General features: G+C 43.7%; 1 protein-coding gene across 8 annotated transcripts in view; it reads left to right on the plus strand.

Moving 5' to 3' along the window:
* PTPN13 (protein tyrosine phosphatase non-receptor type 13) overlaps positions 1-15967 on the plus strand; it is a 376092-nt gene that overhangs the window by 246370 nt on the left and 113755 nt on the right. For all 8 annotated transcript variants that reach the window (XM_069743364.1, XM_069743366.1, XM_069743365.1 and 5 more), the window contains one exon: positions 896-952. In XM_069743364.1, coding sequence (XP_069599465.1) covers positions 896-952 — 57 coding nt within the window. The remainder of the gene's footprint in view (positions 1-895; positions 953-15967) is intronic.

Raw genomic sequence — 15967 nt, forward strand, 5'->3', positions numbered from 1 at the left:
CCCACCCAGGGACTGCTTTGGGAATCCCATGGTTCTGTGTCCCCCAATGTGGGGGACACAGAACCATGGGTGTTATGCTGCTGTCGCTAGGAGGCTGATACTAAGTTGAGACAAAAAAGTTAGCTCCTCCCCTGCAGTATACACCCTCATGCTGGCTTCCAGAGACCCAGTTCAGTGTAAAAGCAGTAGGAGATCATTAACAACAAATAACATAATTTTAGAGTATAACATGTCAGAGTAAGCCAAAAGCCAAAAAAGGAACGAGCCATAAGGCTAACAGGGTGAGTGCCGTGTCCCCCGATGAGTGGCTCGGAGAAAAGGATTTTACGGTGAGTACACAATAATCCCTATTTTATATGGAAAAGTTGGGGGTCGTCTTATACGCCCAGTCGTCTTACACACCCGAAAATACGGTATATTAGCAGCTATAGACTGACTTCGATCCTATCTTTTATATTGAAGCATCCAATGAGCCTGAGCAAATGTCATTGTAAAGGCATGTGGTGCAGGGGGAGATGAGACATCACCTATTGTGATTAGTGAATTCTGTTGTTACAATTTATTCTAATCCTCTCTATGATGATAACGAGTCTTCTGAAAACTTTTCCTGAAAGAAAAGTAAGTATGAATGTAAAATAGCCCTGGTGGCCAGTGGGAAAAGCTTAATATTTCCATTATTTTTAATACAGATTGTGATGTCTAAAAAAAAACATTGCCAAACATTTAAAAAAAATGTATGGATGGATATGCATGGCACATTCCCTTTACACTTTTCAGTAGATAGAGATCATAATTAGGTTTTCATTACCCTCATGATTTTTTCTAGTTTGTTCATTCATTCATGTGGTGTGATTTACTGCTTACTGTTGGATGACTGTTATATTCTCTGTTACAGGTGTCAGTATGCATAGTCTCAGCAATCCTTCCTCACCAAATCTTTGTAAAGGAAATGGTATGTGATTCATACATCTTTGGATGTTTTCTTGGGTGGTAGCGCATATATCACTTTAGGGGACAGGAACGTGTCAGATTTAGGTTACGTTTTTGAGAGGCTTACAACATATTCCTCAGCTCGGACCCATTCTACCACCTGGTGCTTGGCTGCACCCTCTAGGTGATCTAGTATGTGAAACCTGTTGCACAATAATCAGACTGCTGGTGACTTTTGATGTAGACAAGAACAATAGGCGTAAGCACAAGCTGAAACTTGACACAGACTTAGTAACATCTTCCCAAGAACTACAAAACATTCCTGCACATAATATGGATTATGTAAAACAGATTGAATATGAAATAAATCAGCTGCAGGTAATAGCTAGAACCAGATGATATTACAACATAATCTCAGTCCATTAGGACATATTACATTTTAGATGGGAAAACTTTCAAAAACAATTATACAGCCATTATAATATGGATTTTCAAAGTAAACACACCGAAATCTCAGAGATTTATCAATGTATCCAGTGTGTTCTGTTAAATCTGGAGACAGATCTGCTTTAGGGTGAGTTCACACAGGGTGTTTTTGCTGCGTTTTTTCATGCTAATTTTCAGCTGCTTTTTACAATACCAGCAAAGCCTATGAGATTTCAGAAATCTCATGCACACACATTGGTTTTTTGTTTGATCAGTATTTTGTGCTTTGCTGCGTTTTTTGGACATAGAGCATGTCACTTCTTTCAGCGTTTTTGCTGCGTTTTTTCACCCATTGACTTGAATGGGTGTTGAAAAAACACGCAGCAAAAGCGCAAGTATCATTATTTGCTGCTTTTTTGCTGCTGAAAATCCAAGGACATTAGCATGGACAAAGAGAAAAAAAAACGCACCAAATACGCAACCAAAAACACACCTAAACCTGATTTTTTCCTGCCAAGAACATCAGGTTTAGCTGCAGAAAAAAAAGCAGCAAAAATGCCCTGTGTGAACTTACCCTTAAGATGCGGTTCCCATGAGCTATGTGCAGTCCCCACTGCTGATCTATGTCACACAGGGAATGAGGGTTCCTAGTCCCCACTACCAGGATGGAGGTGACAGCTCATGTTACTGTACTGTCATGAGTATCCCTTAACCCCTTTCTGCCATTGGACGTACTATTCCCTCCATGTGGGGTGGGCCTTACTTCCCAAGGACGGAATAGTACGTCCAGCGCGATCGGCCGCACTCACGGGGGGAGCGCGGCCGGGTGTCAGCTGCCTATCGCAGCTGACATCCGGCACTATGTGCCAGGAGCGGTCACAGACCACCCCCGCCACAATAACCCTCGGCACACCGCGATCAAACATGATTGCGGTGTGCCGGCGGTATAGGGAAGCATGGCGCAGGGAGGGGGCTCCCTGCGGGCTTCCCTGAGACCCCCGCAGCAACGCGATGTGATCGCGTTGCTGCGTGGGTCTGTTACCTCTCCTCCCTGCAGCAGGCCCGGATCCAAAATGGCCGCGGCATCCGGGTCCTGCAGGGAGGGAGGTGGCTTACCAAGTGCCTACTCAGATCGCTGATCTGACGGAGTGCTGTGCGAACTGTCAGATCAGCGATCTGTGATGCCCGTCCCCCCAACCCCCCCCCCCCCCCCCCCCCCCGGGACAAAGTAAAAAAGTAAAAAAAAAAAAAATGTCCACATGTGTAAAAAATAATAATAATAAAAAAAAAAATCCTAAATAAAGAAAAAAAATTAAATATTATTCCCATAAATACATTTCTTTATCTAAATAAAAACAACAAACAATAAAAGTACACATATTTAGTATCGCCGCGTCCGTAACGACCCCACCTATAAAACTGTCCCACTAGTTAACCCCTTCAGTAAACACCGTAAGAGAAAAAAACGAGGCAAAAAACAACGCTTTATCATACCGCCGAACAAAAAGTGGAATAACACGCGATCAAAAAGACAGATATAAATAACCATGGTACCGCTGAAAACGTCATCTTGTCCCACAAAAAACGAGCTGCCATACAGCATCATCAGCAAAAAAATAAAAAAGTTAGTCCTCAGAATAAAGCGATGCAAAAATAATTATTTTTTCTATAAGAGAGTTTTTATCATATACAAGCGACAAAACATTAAAAAAATGACATAAATGAGGTATCGCTGTAATCGTACTGACCCGAAGAATAAAACTTCTGTATCAATTTTACCAAACGCGGAACGGTATAAACGCCTCCCCCAAAAGAAATTCATGAATATCTGGTTTTTGGTCATTCTGCCTCACAAAAATCGGAATAAAAAGCGATCAAAAAATGTCATGTGCCTGAAAATGTTACCAATAAAAACGCCAACTCGTCCCGCAAAAAGCAAGACCTCACACGACTCTGTGGACTCAAAAATGGAAAAATTATAGCTCTCAAAATGTGGTAACGCAAAAAATATTTTTTGCAATAAAAAGCGTCTTTCAGTGTGTGACGGCTGCCAATCATAAAAATCCGCTAAAAAACCCGCTATAAAAGTAAATCAAACCCCCCTTCATCACCTCCTTAGTTAGGGAAAAATTAAAAAATTTAAAAAAATTTATTTATTTCCATTTTCCCATTAGGGTTAGGGCTAGGGATAGTGATGGGGCTAGGGTTAGAGATAGGGATAGGGCTAGGGTTAGGGCTAGGGTTGGGGCTCGGGTTAAGGCTACAGTTAGGGTTGGGGCTAAAATTAGGGTTGGGGCTAAAGTTAGGGTTAGGGTTTGGATTACATTTACAGTTGGGAATAGGGTTGGGATTAGGGTTAGGGTTGTGTCTGGGTTAGAGGTGTGGTTAGGGTTACCGTTGGGATTAGGGTTAGGGGTGTGTTTTGGATTAGGGTTTCAGTTATAATTGGGGGGTTTCCACTGTTTAGGCACATCAGGGGCTCTCCAAACGCGACATGGCGTCCGATCTCAATTCCAGGGGTTTACCTCAACATATGGGGTATCAGCGTACTCAGGACAAATTGGACAACAACTTTTGCGGTCCAATTTCTCCTGTTACCCTTGGGAAAATACCAAATTGGGGGCTAAAATATAATTTTTGTGGAAAAAAAAATATTTTTTATTTGCACGGCTCTGCGTTATAAACTTCTGTGAAGCCCTTGGTGGGTCAAAGTGCTCACCACACATCTAGATAAGTTCCTTAGGGGGTCTACTTTCCAAAATGGTGTCACTTGTGGGGGGTTTCAATGTTTAGGCACATCAGTGGCTCTCCAAACGCAAGATGGCATCCCATCTCAATTCCTGTCAATTTTCCATTGAAAAGTCAAATGGCGCTCCTTCCCTTCCGAGTTCTCCCATGCGCCCAAACAGTGGTTTACCCCCACATATGGGGTATCAGCGTACTCAGGACAAATTGTACAACAAGTTTTGGGGTCCATTTTCTCCTGTTACCCTTGGTAAAATAAAACAAATTGGAGCTGAAGTAAATTTTTTGTGAAAAAAAGTTAAATGTTAATTTTTATTTAAACATTCCAAAAATTCCTGTGAAACACCTGAAGGGTTAATAAACTTCTTGAATGTGGTTTTGAGCACCTTGAGGGGTGCAGTTTTTAGAAAATACCCAAGTGTGACACCATTCTATCATATAGACCCCTCAAAATGACTTCAAATGAGATGTGGTCCCTAAAAAAAAATGGTGTTGTTAAAATGAGAAATTACTGGTCAACTTTTAACCCTTATAACTCCGTAACAAAAAAAAGCCTTACTGCCAGACAATTAGCTTCCAGTTTGTTTTTTTATTACGGTATATTGACAAAAAAAAATATGGTAAGTAAAAAAAAACTATGGTAAATCAAATACACAGTGTACACCAGCATTTACCTGACCCTGGATTTCACCTGTTGGCTTCTTCCTGGGGCAAGCTCATGAGATTATGTCCTCTGTGTAGTGATCAGTATATAGTATATAAATACATACCCAAGTTTCTGTATCTAACCTAATACAATGAAGGACAACAGTACTTGTGCAGCAAGCATCTTTCTGTAAGCAAATGGACACTGAATATATTGTGTGGGCCCCTGGTTCATCAAGGCCTCTCATATTGTAGTAAGGTGAAAAAACATAGGTCTGGCAAGGTGCCGAAGATGAGATAATGGGAAAGCATATACATATACTGATGTATGCAGATTTTTTCACCAGAATTTTTGACTATTCTACACCCTCTTGCCAAACATATGCCCTTTTATGTTTTTTTCTATGGACAACATAGCTAAGAATGAAGGACAGATCGATTTTACAGACAAACAAGGTGGCCTAAGAGGTTGTCCCATAAACAAAGTTTATTTTAATCACTAAATCTAATATATAAAGCTGAATGTGTGTGTGTATGTGTGTATGTCCGGGATTGGCATCTGCACCGTCGCAGCTACAGCCACAAAATTTTGCACAGTCACACGTCTGGACCTCGAGAGCGTCATAGGCTATGTTGTGAGGAGAATTTTTAACCCCGCACGTTCCAATTCACCAAACAATTTTGCTCCTATCTACATAATGGGGAAAAAGTGAAAGGAAAAGTGTTGGAGGCAAATTGACAGCTGCCAGATGTGAACAAGGGGGACTTAAAGAATGAGAGCGATGGCGCCAAAGAGTATATACCGTACAGTTGCTAAGGTGGCGCCCCGACGTGGGATACTCACCACACACGGGGATATGAACACACACACAAAATGCGCCACACACTGCCACGTGCTTGAACACATATAACACCCTCAGCACACATTTCACCACACATACACCAACCTCGCCACATAAAAGTCAAAACACAAAAGTCGCCGCTCAAAACTCGCCACATGCAAAAGTAGGCTCACGCAAAACTCGCCACACGTGCAAAACTCACCTCATGGAAAACTCGCCACACGCAAAACTTGCACACGCGGAAAAATTGCCACATGCGCAAAAGTTGCTTGCAACACATGCAAAAGTTGCCTCACACAAAACTTGCACATACTCAAAACGCACCACACATAAAACTCGCCACGCGCAAAACTCGCCATGCGTAAAACTTGCTGCACACAACTTGCTACACTAACCTGTCACATGCAAATCGACACACAAAAAGTTGCTACACGCATGTTGCCACACAAAACTCATCTCACAAAAGTTGCTACATGCATGTAGCCACATGCAACTAAACACACACAACTTGACACATGAAACTCGCCCTAAAAAACACACAAGTCTGGTATTATCCTTCAAAAATAAAAATCTGATTAATAAGCAGACAAACTACAAGAGCAACAAATGTACCATATAGGAAATACGGCAGCTGTCAGTCACATGACCTGTCTATTATGTGTGTGTGAGCGAATATATACTGCCAGGGGGGAGGGCTTCCTGTTGGCTGGGGATTTATCAGGCTGGCAATTTAGCTTACAAATACTGAGGTAAAAATACTGACCAAAGAATGTGTGAACGCGGTCTAATACAGGAGGAGATGACATACAGATATATACTATATACAGGGGAGATGACACACAGATATATACTATATACAGGAGAGATGACACACAGGTATATAATATATACAGGAGGAGAGTACACACACATATACTGTATACAGAGGAGATGACACACAGGTATATGATATATACAGGAGAAGATGACATACACATATATAATATATACAGGGGAGATGACACACAGGTATATACTATATAAGGGGGAGATGACACGCAGGAATATACTATATACAGGAGGAGATGACACACACATATATACTATATACAGGAGAGATGACACACAGGTATATACTATATACAGGGGAGATGACACACAGATATATACTATATACAGGAGAGATGACACGCAGGTATATACTATATACAGGAGGAGATGACACACAGGTATATACTATATACAGGAGGAGATGACACACAGGTATATACTATATACAGGAGGAGATGACACACAGGTATATACTATATACAGGGGAGATGACACACAGGTATATACTATATACAGGAGGAGATGACACACTGGTATATACTATATACAGGGGAGATGACATACAGGTACATACTATATACAGGGGGGATGACAGGTATATACTATATACAGGGGAGATGACACACAGGTATATACTATATACAGGGGAGATGACACACAGGTATATACTATATACAGGAGCAGATGACACACAGGTATATACTATATACAGGAGGAGATGACATACATGTACATACTATATACAGGAGGGGATAACACACAGGTATATACTATATACAGGAGGAGATGACACACAGGTATATACTATATACAGGAGGAGATGACACACAGGTATCGTATATACTCGAGTATAAGCCGAGATTTTCAGCCCAAATTTTTGGACTGAAAGTGCCCCCCTCTCGGCTTATACTCGAGTCACGGTCGGCGGGTGAGGGGGAGAGAGAGTGTCGCATACTCACCTAGTCCCAGCGCTCCCCCACCTCTTCCCCTGTTCAGCGGTCACATAGTACCGCTCATTAAAGTTATGAATATGGACTCCACTCCCATAGGGGTGGAGCCGCATATTCATTTCTCTAATGAACGGTAACGGTGACCGCTGACAGAGGAAGAGGCTGCGGCACCCGGAGACCAGCTGTCCGGGGGAAGGAGCCAGGAACGCCGGGAGCAGGTAAGTATCTCATAGTTACCTGTCCGCGTTCCACATGCCGGGCGCCGCTCCGTCTTCGCGTCCTCTTGCAGTGACTGTTCGGGTCAGTGGGCGCGATGACGTACTAGTGTGCGCGCCGCCCTCTGCCTGAACAGTCAGTGCGGAGAGACGCCGAGACGGGACGCTGAGGAGCTGCGGGCAGCAAGAGAGGTGAGTATGTTGTTTTTTTTTTATTGCAGCAGCAGCATTATATATTGCAAAGATTTATATGGAGCGTCTATGGGGCCATAATGAACGGTGCAGAGAATTCTATATGGGGCACAGCTTTATGTGGAGCATCTATGGGGCCATACTGAACGGTGCAGAGCATTCTGTATGGGGCACAGCTTTATGTGGAGCATCTATGGGGCCATACTGAACGGTGCAGAGCATTCTATATGGGGCAGCTTTATGTGGAGCATCTATGGGGCCTGTTGTGAATTCTGTTGTCGGGCTCCCTCCTGTGGTCATGAATGGTACTTCGGCTGGTTCTGTCCATGGACTTCCTCTGGTGGGTGTTTCTGAGTTTCCTTCCACAGGTGACGAGGTTAATTCGTTAGCTGGCTGCTCTATTTAACTCCACTTAGATCTTTGCTCCATGCCACCTGTCAATGTTCCAGTATTGGTCTAGTTCATTCCTGGATCGTTCTTGTGACCTGTCTTCCCAGCAGAAGCTAAGTTCCAGCTTGTATTTCTTTGGTTTGCTATTTTTCTGTCCAGCTTGCTATTTTTATTGTTGTCTTGCATGCTGGAAGCTCTGGGACGCAGGTCTTTTTGCGCCCTCTGTGTGGTCTTTTTGTAGGTTTTTGTGCTGACCGCAAAGTAACCTTTCCTATCCTCGGTCTGTTCAGTAAGTCGGGCCTCACTTTGCTAAATCTATTTCATCTCTGTGTTTGTATTTTCATCTTTACTCACAGTCATTATATGTGGGGGGCTGCCTTTTCCTTTGGGGAATTTCTCTGAGGCAAGGTAGGCTTTATTTTTCTATCTTCAGGGCTAGCTAGTTCCTTAGGCTGTGCCGAGTTGCATAGGGAGCGTTAGGCGCAATCCATGGCTATTTCTAGTGTGTTTGATAGGATTAGGGATTGCGGTCAGCAAAGTTCCCACGTTGATGCGTTTTTCCTGGCGCTTGGATTGCTTTATGGCGAACCTAATTCAGTGGATCAGGCAGAGAAAATCTTGCTGGCTCTGTGTCAGGGTCAGGATGAAGCGGAGATATATTGTCAGAAGTTTAGAAAGTGGTCTGTGCTCACTCAGTGGAATGAATGTGCCCTGGCAGCAATCTTCAGAAAGGGTCTCTCTGAAGCCCTTAAGGATGTCATGGTGGGATTTCCCATGCCTGCTGGTCTGAATGAGTCTATGTCCTTGGCCATTCAGATCGATCGACGCTTGCGTGAGCGTAAAGCTGTGCACCATTTGGCGGTACTATCTGAGCATGGGCCTGAGCCTATGCAATGTGATAGGACTTTGACCAGAGCTGAACGGCAAGAACACAGACGTCGGAATGGGCTATGTTTTTACTGTGGTGATTCCACTCATGCTATCTCCGATTGTCCTAAGCGCACTAAGCGGTTCGCTAGGTCTGCCACCATTGGTACGGTACAGTCTAAATTTCTATTGTCTGTTACTCTGATTTGCTCTTTGTCATCCTATTCTGTTATGGCATTTGTGGATTCAGGCGCTGCCCTGAATTTGATGGACTTGGAGTATGCTAGGCGCTGTGGTTTTTTCTTGGAGCCCTTGCAGTATCCTATTCCATTGAGAGGAATTGATGCTACGCCTTTGGCCAAGAATAAGCCTCAGTACTGGACCCAATTGACCATGTGCATGGCTCCTGCACATCAGGAGGATATCCGCTTTCTGGTGTTGCATAATCTGCATGATGTGGTCGTTTTGGGGTTGCCATGGCTACAGGTTCATAATCCAGTATTGGACTGGAAATCTATGTCTGTGTCCAGCTGGGATTGCCAGGGGGTACATGGTGATGTTCCATTTTTGTCTATTTCGTCTTCCACTCCTTCTGAAGTTCCAGAGTTTTTGTCGGATTATCGGGATGTATTTGATGAGCCCAAAGCCAGTGCCCTACCTCCTCATAGGGATTGCGATTGTGCAATTAATTTGATTCCTGGTAGTAAGTTTCCTAAGGGCCGATTGTTCAATTTATCTGTGCCAGAACACGCCGCTATGCGGAGTTATGTAAAGGAATCCTTGGAGAAAGGCCATATTCGCCCGTCGTCATCACCGTTAGGAGCAGGGTTCTTTTTTGTGGCCAAGAAGGATGGTTCTTTGAGACCTTGTATTGATTACCGCCTTCTTAATAAAATTACAGTCAAATTTCAGTATCCTTTGCCGTTGCTGTCTGATTTGTTTGCTCGTATTAAAGGGGCTAGTTGGTTCACCAAGATAGATCTTCGAGGGGCGTATAATCTTGTGCGTATTAAACATGGCGATGAATGGAAAACAGCATTTAATACGCCCGAGGGCCATTTTGAGTACCTGGTTATGCCATTCGGGCTTTCCAATGCTCCATCAGTATTTCAGTCCTTTATGCATGACATCTTCCGAGAGTACCTGGATAAATTCCTGATTGTGTATTTGGATGATATTTTGGTCTTTTCGGATGATTGGGAGTCTCATGTGAAGCAGGTCAGAATGGTGTTCCAGGTCCTTCATGCGAATTCCTTGTTTGTGAAGGGGTCAAAGTGTCTCTTTGGAGTTCAGAATGTTTCATTTTTGGGGTTCATTTTTTCCCCTTCTACTATCGAGATAGACCCTGTTAAAGTCCAGGCCATTTACGATTGGACTCAGCCGACATCTGTGAAGAGCCTGCAAAAGTTCCTGGGCTTTGCTAATTTTTATCGGCGCTTCATCGCTAATTGTTCTACTGTTGCTAAACCGTTGACTGATTTGACCAAGAAGGGTGCTGATGTGGTCAATTGGTCTTCTGCAGCTGTAGAGGCTTTTCAGGAGTTGAAGCGTCGTTTTTCTTCTGCCCCTGTGTTGTGCCAGCCAGATGTTTCGCTCCCGTTTCAGGTTGAGGTTGATGCTTCTGAGATTGGAGCAGGGGCTGTTTTGTCGCAAAGAAGTTCTGATGGCTCAGTGATGAAGCCATGTGCCTTCTTTTCTAGAAAGTTTTCGCCTGCTGAGCGTAATTATGATGTTGGTAATCGTGAGTTGTTGGCCATGAAGTGGGCATTCGAGGAGTGGCGTCATTGGCTTGAAGGAGCCAAGCATCGCGTGGTGGTCTTGAGAGATCACAAGAATTTGACTTATCTTGAGTCTGCCAAACGGTTGAATCCGAGACAGGCTCGATGGTCGTTATTTTTCTCCCGTTTTGATTTTGTGGTTTCGTACCTTCCGGGCTCTAAGAAGGGGGACTTGTCAGGGAGTCACAAAAACACTGAACTTTAGGAAGGCAAAGTTTGACCAGCTTAGAGATGCCCTTAATCTGGTAGACTGGGACAATATCCTCAGAAATAAGAATACAGATAATAAATGTGAAATGTTTAAGAACATCCTAAATAGGCAGTGTAAGCGGTTTATACCTTGTGGGAATAAAAGGACTAGAAATAGGAAAAACCCAATGTGGCTAAACAAAGAAGTAAGACAGGCAATTAACAGTAAAAAGAAAGCATTTGCACTACTAAAGCAGGATGGCACCATTGAAGCTCTAAAAAAACTATAGGGAGAAAAATACTTTATCTAAAAAACTAATTAAAGCTGCCAAAAAGGAAACAGAGAAGCACATTGCTAAGGAGAGTAAAACTAATCCCAAACTGTTCTTCAACTATATCAATAGTAAAAGAATAAAAACTGAAAATGTAGGCCCCTTAAAAAATAGTGAGGAAAGAATGGTTGTAGATGACGAGGAAAAAGCTAACATATTAAACACCTTCTTCTCCACGGTATTCACGGTGGAAAATGAAATGCTAGGTGAAATCCCAAGAAACAATGAAAACCCTATATTAAGGGTCACCAATCTAACCCAAGAAGAGGTGCGAAACCGGCTAAATAAGATTAAAATAGATAAATCTCCGGGTCCGGATGGCATACACCCACGAGTACTAAGAGAACTAAGTAATGTAATAGATAAACCATTATTTCTTATTTTTAGGGACTCTATAGCGACAGGGTCTGTTCCGCAGGATTGGCACATAGCAAATGTGGTGCCAATATTCAAAAAGGGCTCTAAAAGTGAACCTGGAAATTATAGGCCAGTAAGTCTAACCTCTATTGTTGGTAAAATATTTGAAGGGTTTCTGAGGGATGTTATTCTGGATTATCTCAATGAGAATAACTGTTTAACTCCATATCAGCATGGGTTTATGAGAAATCGCTCCTGTCAAACCAATCTAATCAGTTTTTATGAAGAGGTAAGCTATAGGCTGGACCACGGTGAGTCATTGGACGTGGTATATCTCGATTTTTCCAAAGCGTTTGATACCGTGCCGCACAAGAGGTTGGTACACAAAATGAGAATGCTTGGTCTGGGGGAAATTGTGTGTAAATGGGTTAGTAACTGGCTTAGTGATAGAAAGCAGAGGGTGGTTATAAATGGTATAGTCTCTAACTGGGTCGCTGTGACCAGTGGGGTACCGCAGGGGTCAGTATTGGGACCTGTTCTCTTCAACATATTCATTAATGATCTGGTAGAAGGTTTACACAGTAAAATATCGATATTTGCAGATGATACAAAACTATGTAAAGCAGTTAATACAAGAGAAGATAGTATTCTGCTACAGATGGATCTGGATAAGTTGGAAACTTGGGCTGAAAGGTGGCAGATGAGGTTTAACAATGATAAATGTAAGGTTATGCAGCCAGTGCCAGGCAGCAGCTGCCAAGGCAAACAGGATCATGGGGTGCATTAAAAGAGGTCTGGATACACATGATGAGAGCATTATACTGCCTCTGTACAAATCCCTAGTTAGACCGCACATGGAGTACTGTGTCCAGTTTTGGGCACCGGTGCTCAGGAAGGATATAATGGAACTAGAGAGAGTACAAAGGAGGGCAACAAAATTAATAAAGGGGATGGGAGAACTACAATACCCAGATAGATTAGCGAAATTAGGATTATTTAGTCTAGAAAAAAGACGACTGAGGGGCGATCTAATAACCATGTATAAGTATATAAGGGGACAATACAAATATCTCGCTGAGGATCTGTTTATACCAAGGAAGGTGACGGGCACAAGGGGGCATTCTTTGCGTCTGGAGGAGAGAAGGTTTTTCCACCAACATAGAAGAGGATTCTTTACTGTTAGGGCAGTGAGAATCTGGAATTGCTTGCCTGAGGAGGTGGTGATGGCGAACTCAGTCGAGGGGTTCAAGAGAGGCCTGGATGTCTTCCTGGAGCAGAACAATATTGTATCATACAATTAGGTTCTGTAGAAGGACGTAGATCTGTGGATTTATTATGATGGAATATAGGCTGAACTGGATGGACAAATGTCTTTTTTCGGCCTTACTAACTATGTTACTATGTTACTATGAAGGCTGATGCCCTGTCAAGGAGTTTTGTGCCTGACTCTCTGGGTGTTCCTGAGCCGGCGGGTATTCTCAAAGAGGAGGTAATTTTGTCTGCCATCTCCCCTGATTTGTGGCGGGTGCTGCAAAAATTTCAGGCTGATAGACCTGACCATTGCCCAGCGGAGAAACTGTTTGTCCCTGATAAATGGACTAGTAGAGTTATCTCTGAGATTCATTGTTCAGTGTTGGCTGGGCATCCTGGAATCTTTGGTACCAGAGATTTGGTGGCTAGATCCTTTTGGTGGCCGTCTTTGTCGCGGGATGTGCGTTCTTTTGTGCAGTCCTGTGGGACTTGTGCTCGGGCTAAGCCCTGCTGTTCTCGTGCCAGTGGGTTGCTTTTGCCCTTGCCGGTCCCGAAGAGGCCCTGGACGCATATTTCTATGGATTTTATTTCGGATCTCCCCGTCTCTCAAAAGATGTCGGTCATTTGGGTGGTTTGTGATCGCTTTTCTAAGATGGTCCATTTGGTACCTTTGTCTAAATTGCCTTCCTCCTCTGATTTGGTGCCATTATTTTTCCAGCATGTGGTTCGTTTACATGGTATCCCGGAGAACATCGTTTCTGACAGAGGTTCCCAGTTTGTTTCGAGGTTTTGGCGATCCTTTTGTGCTAGGATGGGCATTGATTTGTCTTTTTCCTCGGCTTTCCATCCTCAGACAAATGGCCAAACCGAACGAACTAATCAAACTTCGGAAACATATCTGAGATGCTTTGTTTCTGCTGATCAGGATGATTGGGTGTCCTTTTTGCCGTTGGCTGAGTTCGCCCTTAATAATCCGGCCAGCTCGGCTACTTTGGTTTCGCCGTTTTTCTGCAATTCTGGTTTCCATCCTCGTTTCTCTTCAGGGCAGGTTGAGTCTTCGGACTGTCCTGGTGTAGATACTGTGGTGGATAGGTTGCAGCAGATTTGGACTCATGTGGTGGACAATTTGACATTGTCCCAGGAGAAGGCTCAACGTTTCGCTAACCGCCGGCGCTGTGTGGGTCCCCGACTTCGTGTTGGGGATTTGGTTTGGTTGTCGTCTCGTTATGTTCCTATGAAGGTTTCCTCTCCTAAGTTTAAGCCTCGTTTCATTGGTCCGTATAAGATTTCTGAGGTTATCAATCCAGTGTCATTTCGTTTGGCCCTGCTTCTTTTGCCATCCATAATGTGTTCCATAGGTCGTTATTGCGGTGATACGTGGCGCCTGTGGTTCCATCCGTTGATCCTCCTTCCCCGGTGTTGGTTGAGGGGGAGTTGGAGTATGTGGTGGAGAAGATTTTGGATTCTCGTGTTTCGAGACGGAAACTCCAGTACCTGGTCAAGTGGAAGGGTTATGGTCAGGAAGATAATTCCTGGGTTTTTGCCTCTGATGTTCATGCTGCCGATCTGGTTCGTGCCTTTCATTTGGCTCATCCTGGTCGGCCTGGGGGCTCTGGTGAGGGTTCGGTGACCCCTCCTCAAGGGGGGGGTACTGTTGTGAATTCTGTTGTCGGGCTCCCTCCTGTGGTCATGAATGGTACTTCGGCTGGTTCTGTCCATGGACTTCCTCTGGTGGGTGTTTCTGAGTTTCCTTCCACAGGTGACGAGGTTAATTCGTTAGCTGGCTGCTCTATTTAACTCCACTTAGATCTTTGCTCCATGCCACCTGTCAATGTTCCAGTATTGGTCTAGTTCACTCCTGGATCGTTCTTGTGACCTGTCTTCCCAGCAGAAGCTAAGTTCCAGCTTGTATTTCTTTGGTTTGCTATTTTTCTGTCCAGCTTGCTATTTTTATTGTTGTCTTGCTTGCTGGAAGCTCTGGGACGCAGAGGGAGCGACTCCGCACCGTGAGTCGGTGCGGAGGTTCTTTTTGCGCCCTCTGCGTGGTCTTTTTGTAGGTTTTTGTGCTGACCGTAAGTCGGGCCTCACTTTGCTAAATCTATTTCATCTCTGTGTTTGTATTTTCATCTTTACTCACAGTCATTATATGTGGGGGGCTGCCTTTTCCTTTGGGGAATTTCTCTGAGGCAAGGTAGGCTTTATTTTTCTATCTTCAGGGCTAGCTAGTTCCTTAGGCTGTGCCGAGTTGCATAGGGAGCGTTAGGCGCAATCCACGGCTATTTCTAGTGTGTTTGATAGGATTAGGGATTGCGGTCAGCAGAGTTCCCACGTCCCAGAGCTCGTCCTTTATTATCAGTAACTATCAGGTCATTCCGTGTGCTCTTAACCACCAGGTCCATTATTGTCCTGACCACCAGGTCATAACAGGGGCCATACTGAACGGTGCAGAGCATTCTATATGGGGCAGCTTTATGTGGAGCATCTATGGGGCCATAATGAATGGTGCAGAGCATTATATATGGCACAGCTTTATGTGGAGCATCTATGGGGCCATAATGAACGGTGCAGAGCATTATATGTGGCACAGCTTTATATGGAGCATCTATCGGGCCATACTGAACGGTGCAGAGCATTATATATGCATTCTATATGGCACAACTTTATGTGGAGCATCTATGGGGCCATAGTGAACGGCATGGAGCATCTATTTTTATTTTTGAAATTCACCGGTAGCTGCTGCATTTTCCACCCTAGGCTTATACTCGAGTCAATAAGTTTTCCCAGTTTTTTTGTGGCAAAATTAGGGGGGTCGGCTTATACTCGAGTATATATGGTATATACTATATACAGGAGCAGATGACATACGTATATACAGGAGGAGATGACACACAGGTATATACTATATACAGGAAGAGATGACACACAGGTATATACTATATACAGGAGCAGATGACACACAAGTATATACTATATACAGGAGGAGATGACACACGTATATACTATATACAGGAGGAGATGACATACAGGTATATACTATATAAAAGAGGA

This window comes from Ranitomeya imitator, chromosome 1, assembly GCF_032444005.1.
Source record: "Ranitomeya imitator isolate aRanImi1 chromosome 1, aRanImi1.pri, whole genome shotgun sequence".
Classification (NCBI taxonomy): domain Eukaryota; kingdom Metazoa; phylum Chordata; class Amphibia; order Anura; family Dendrobatidae; genus Ranitomeya; species Ranitomeya imitator.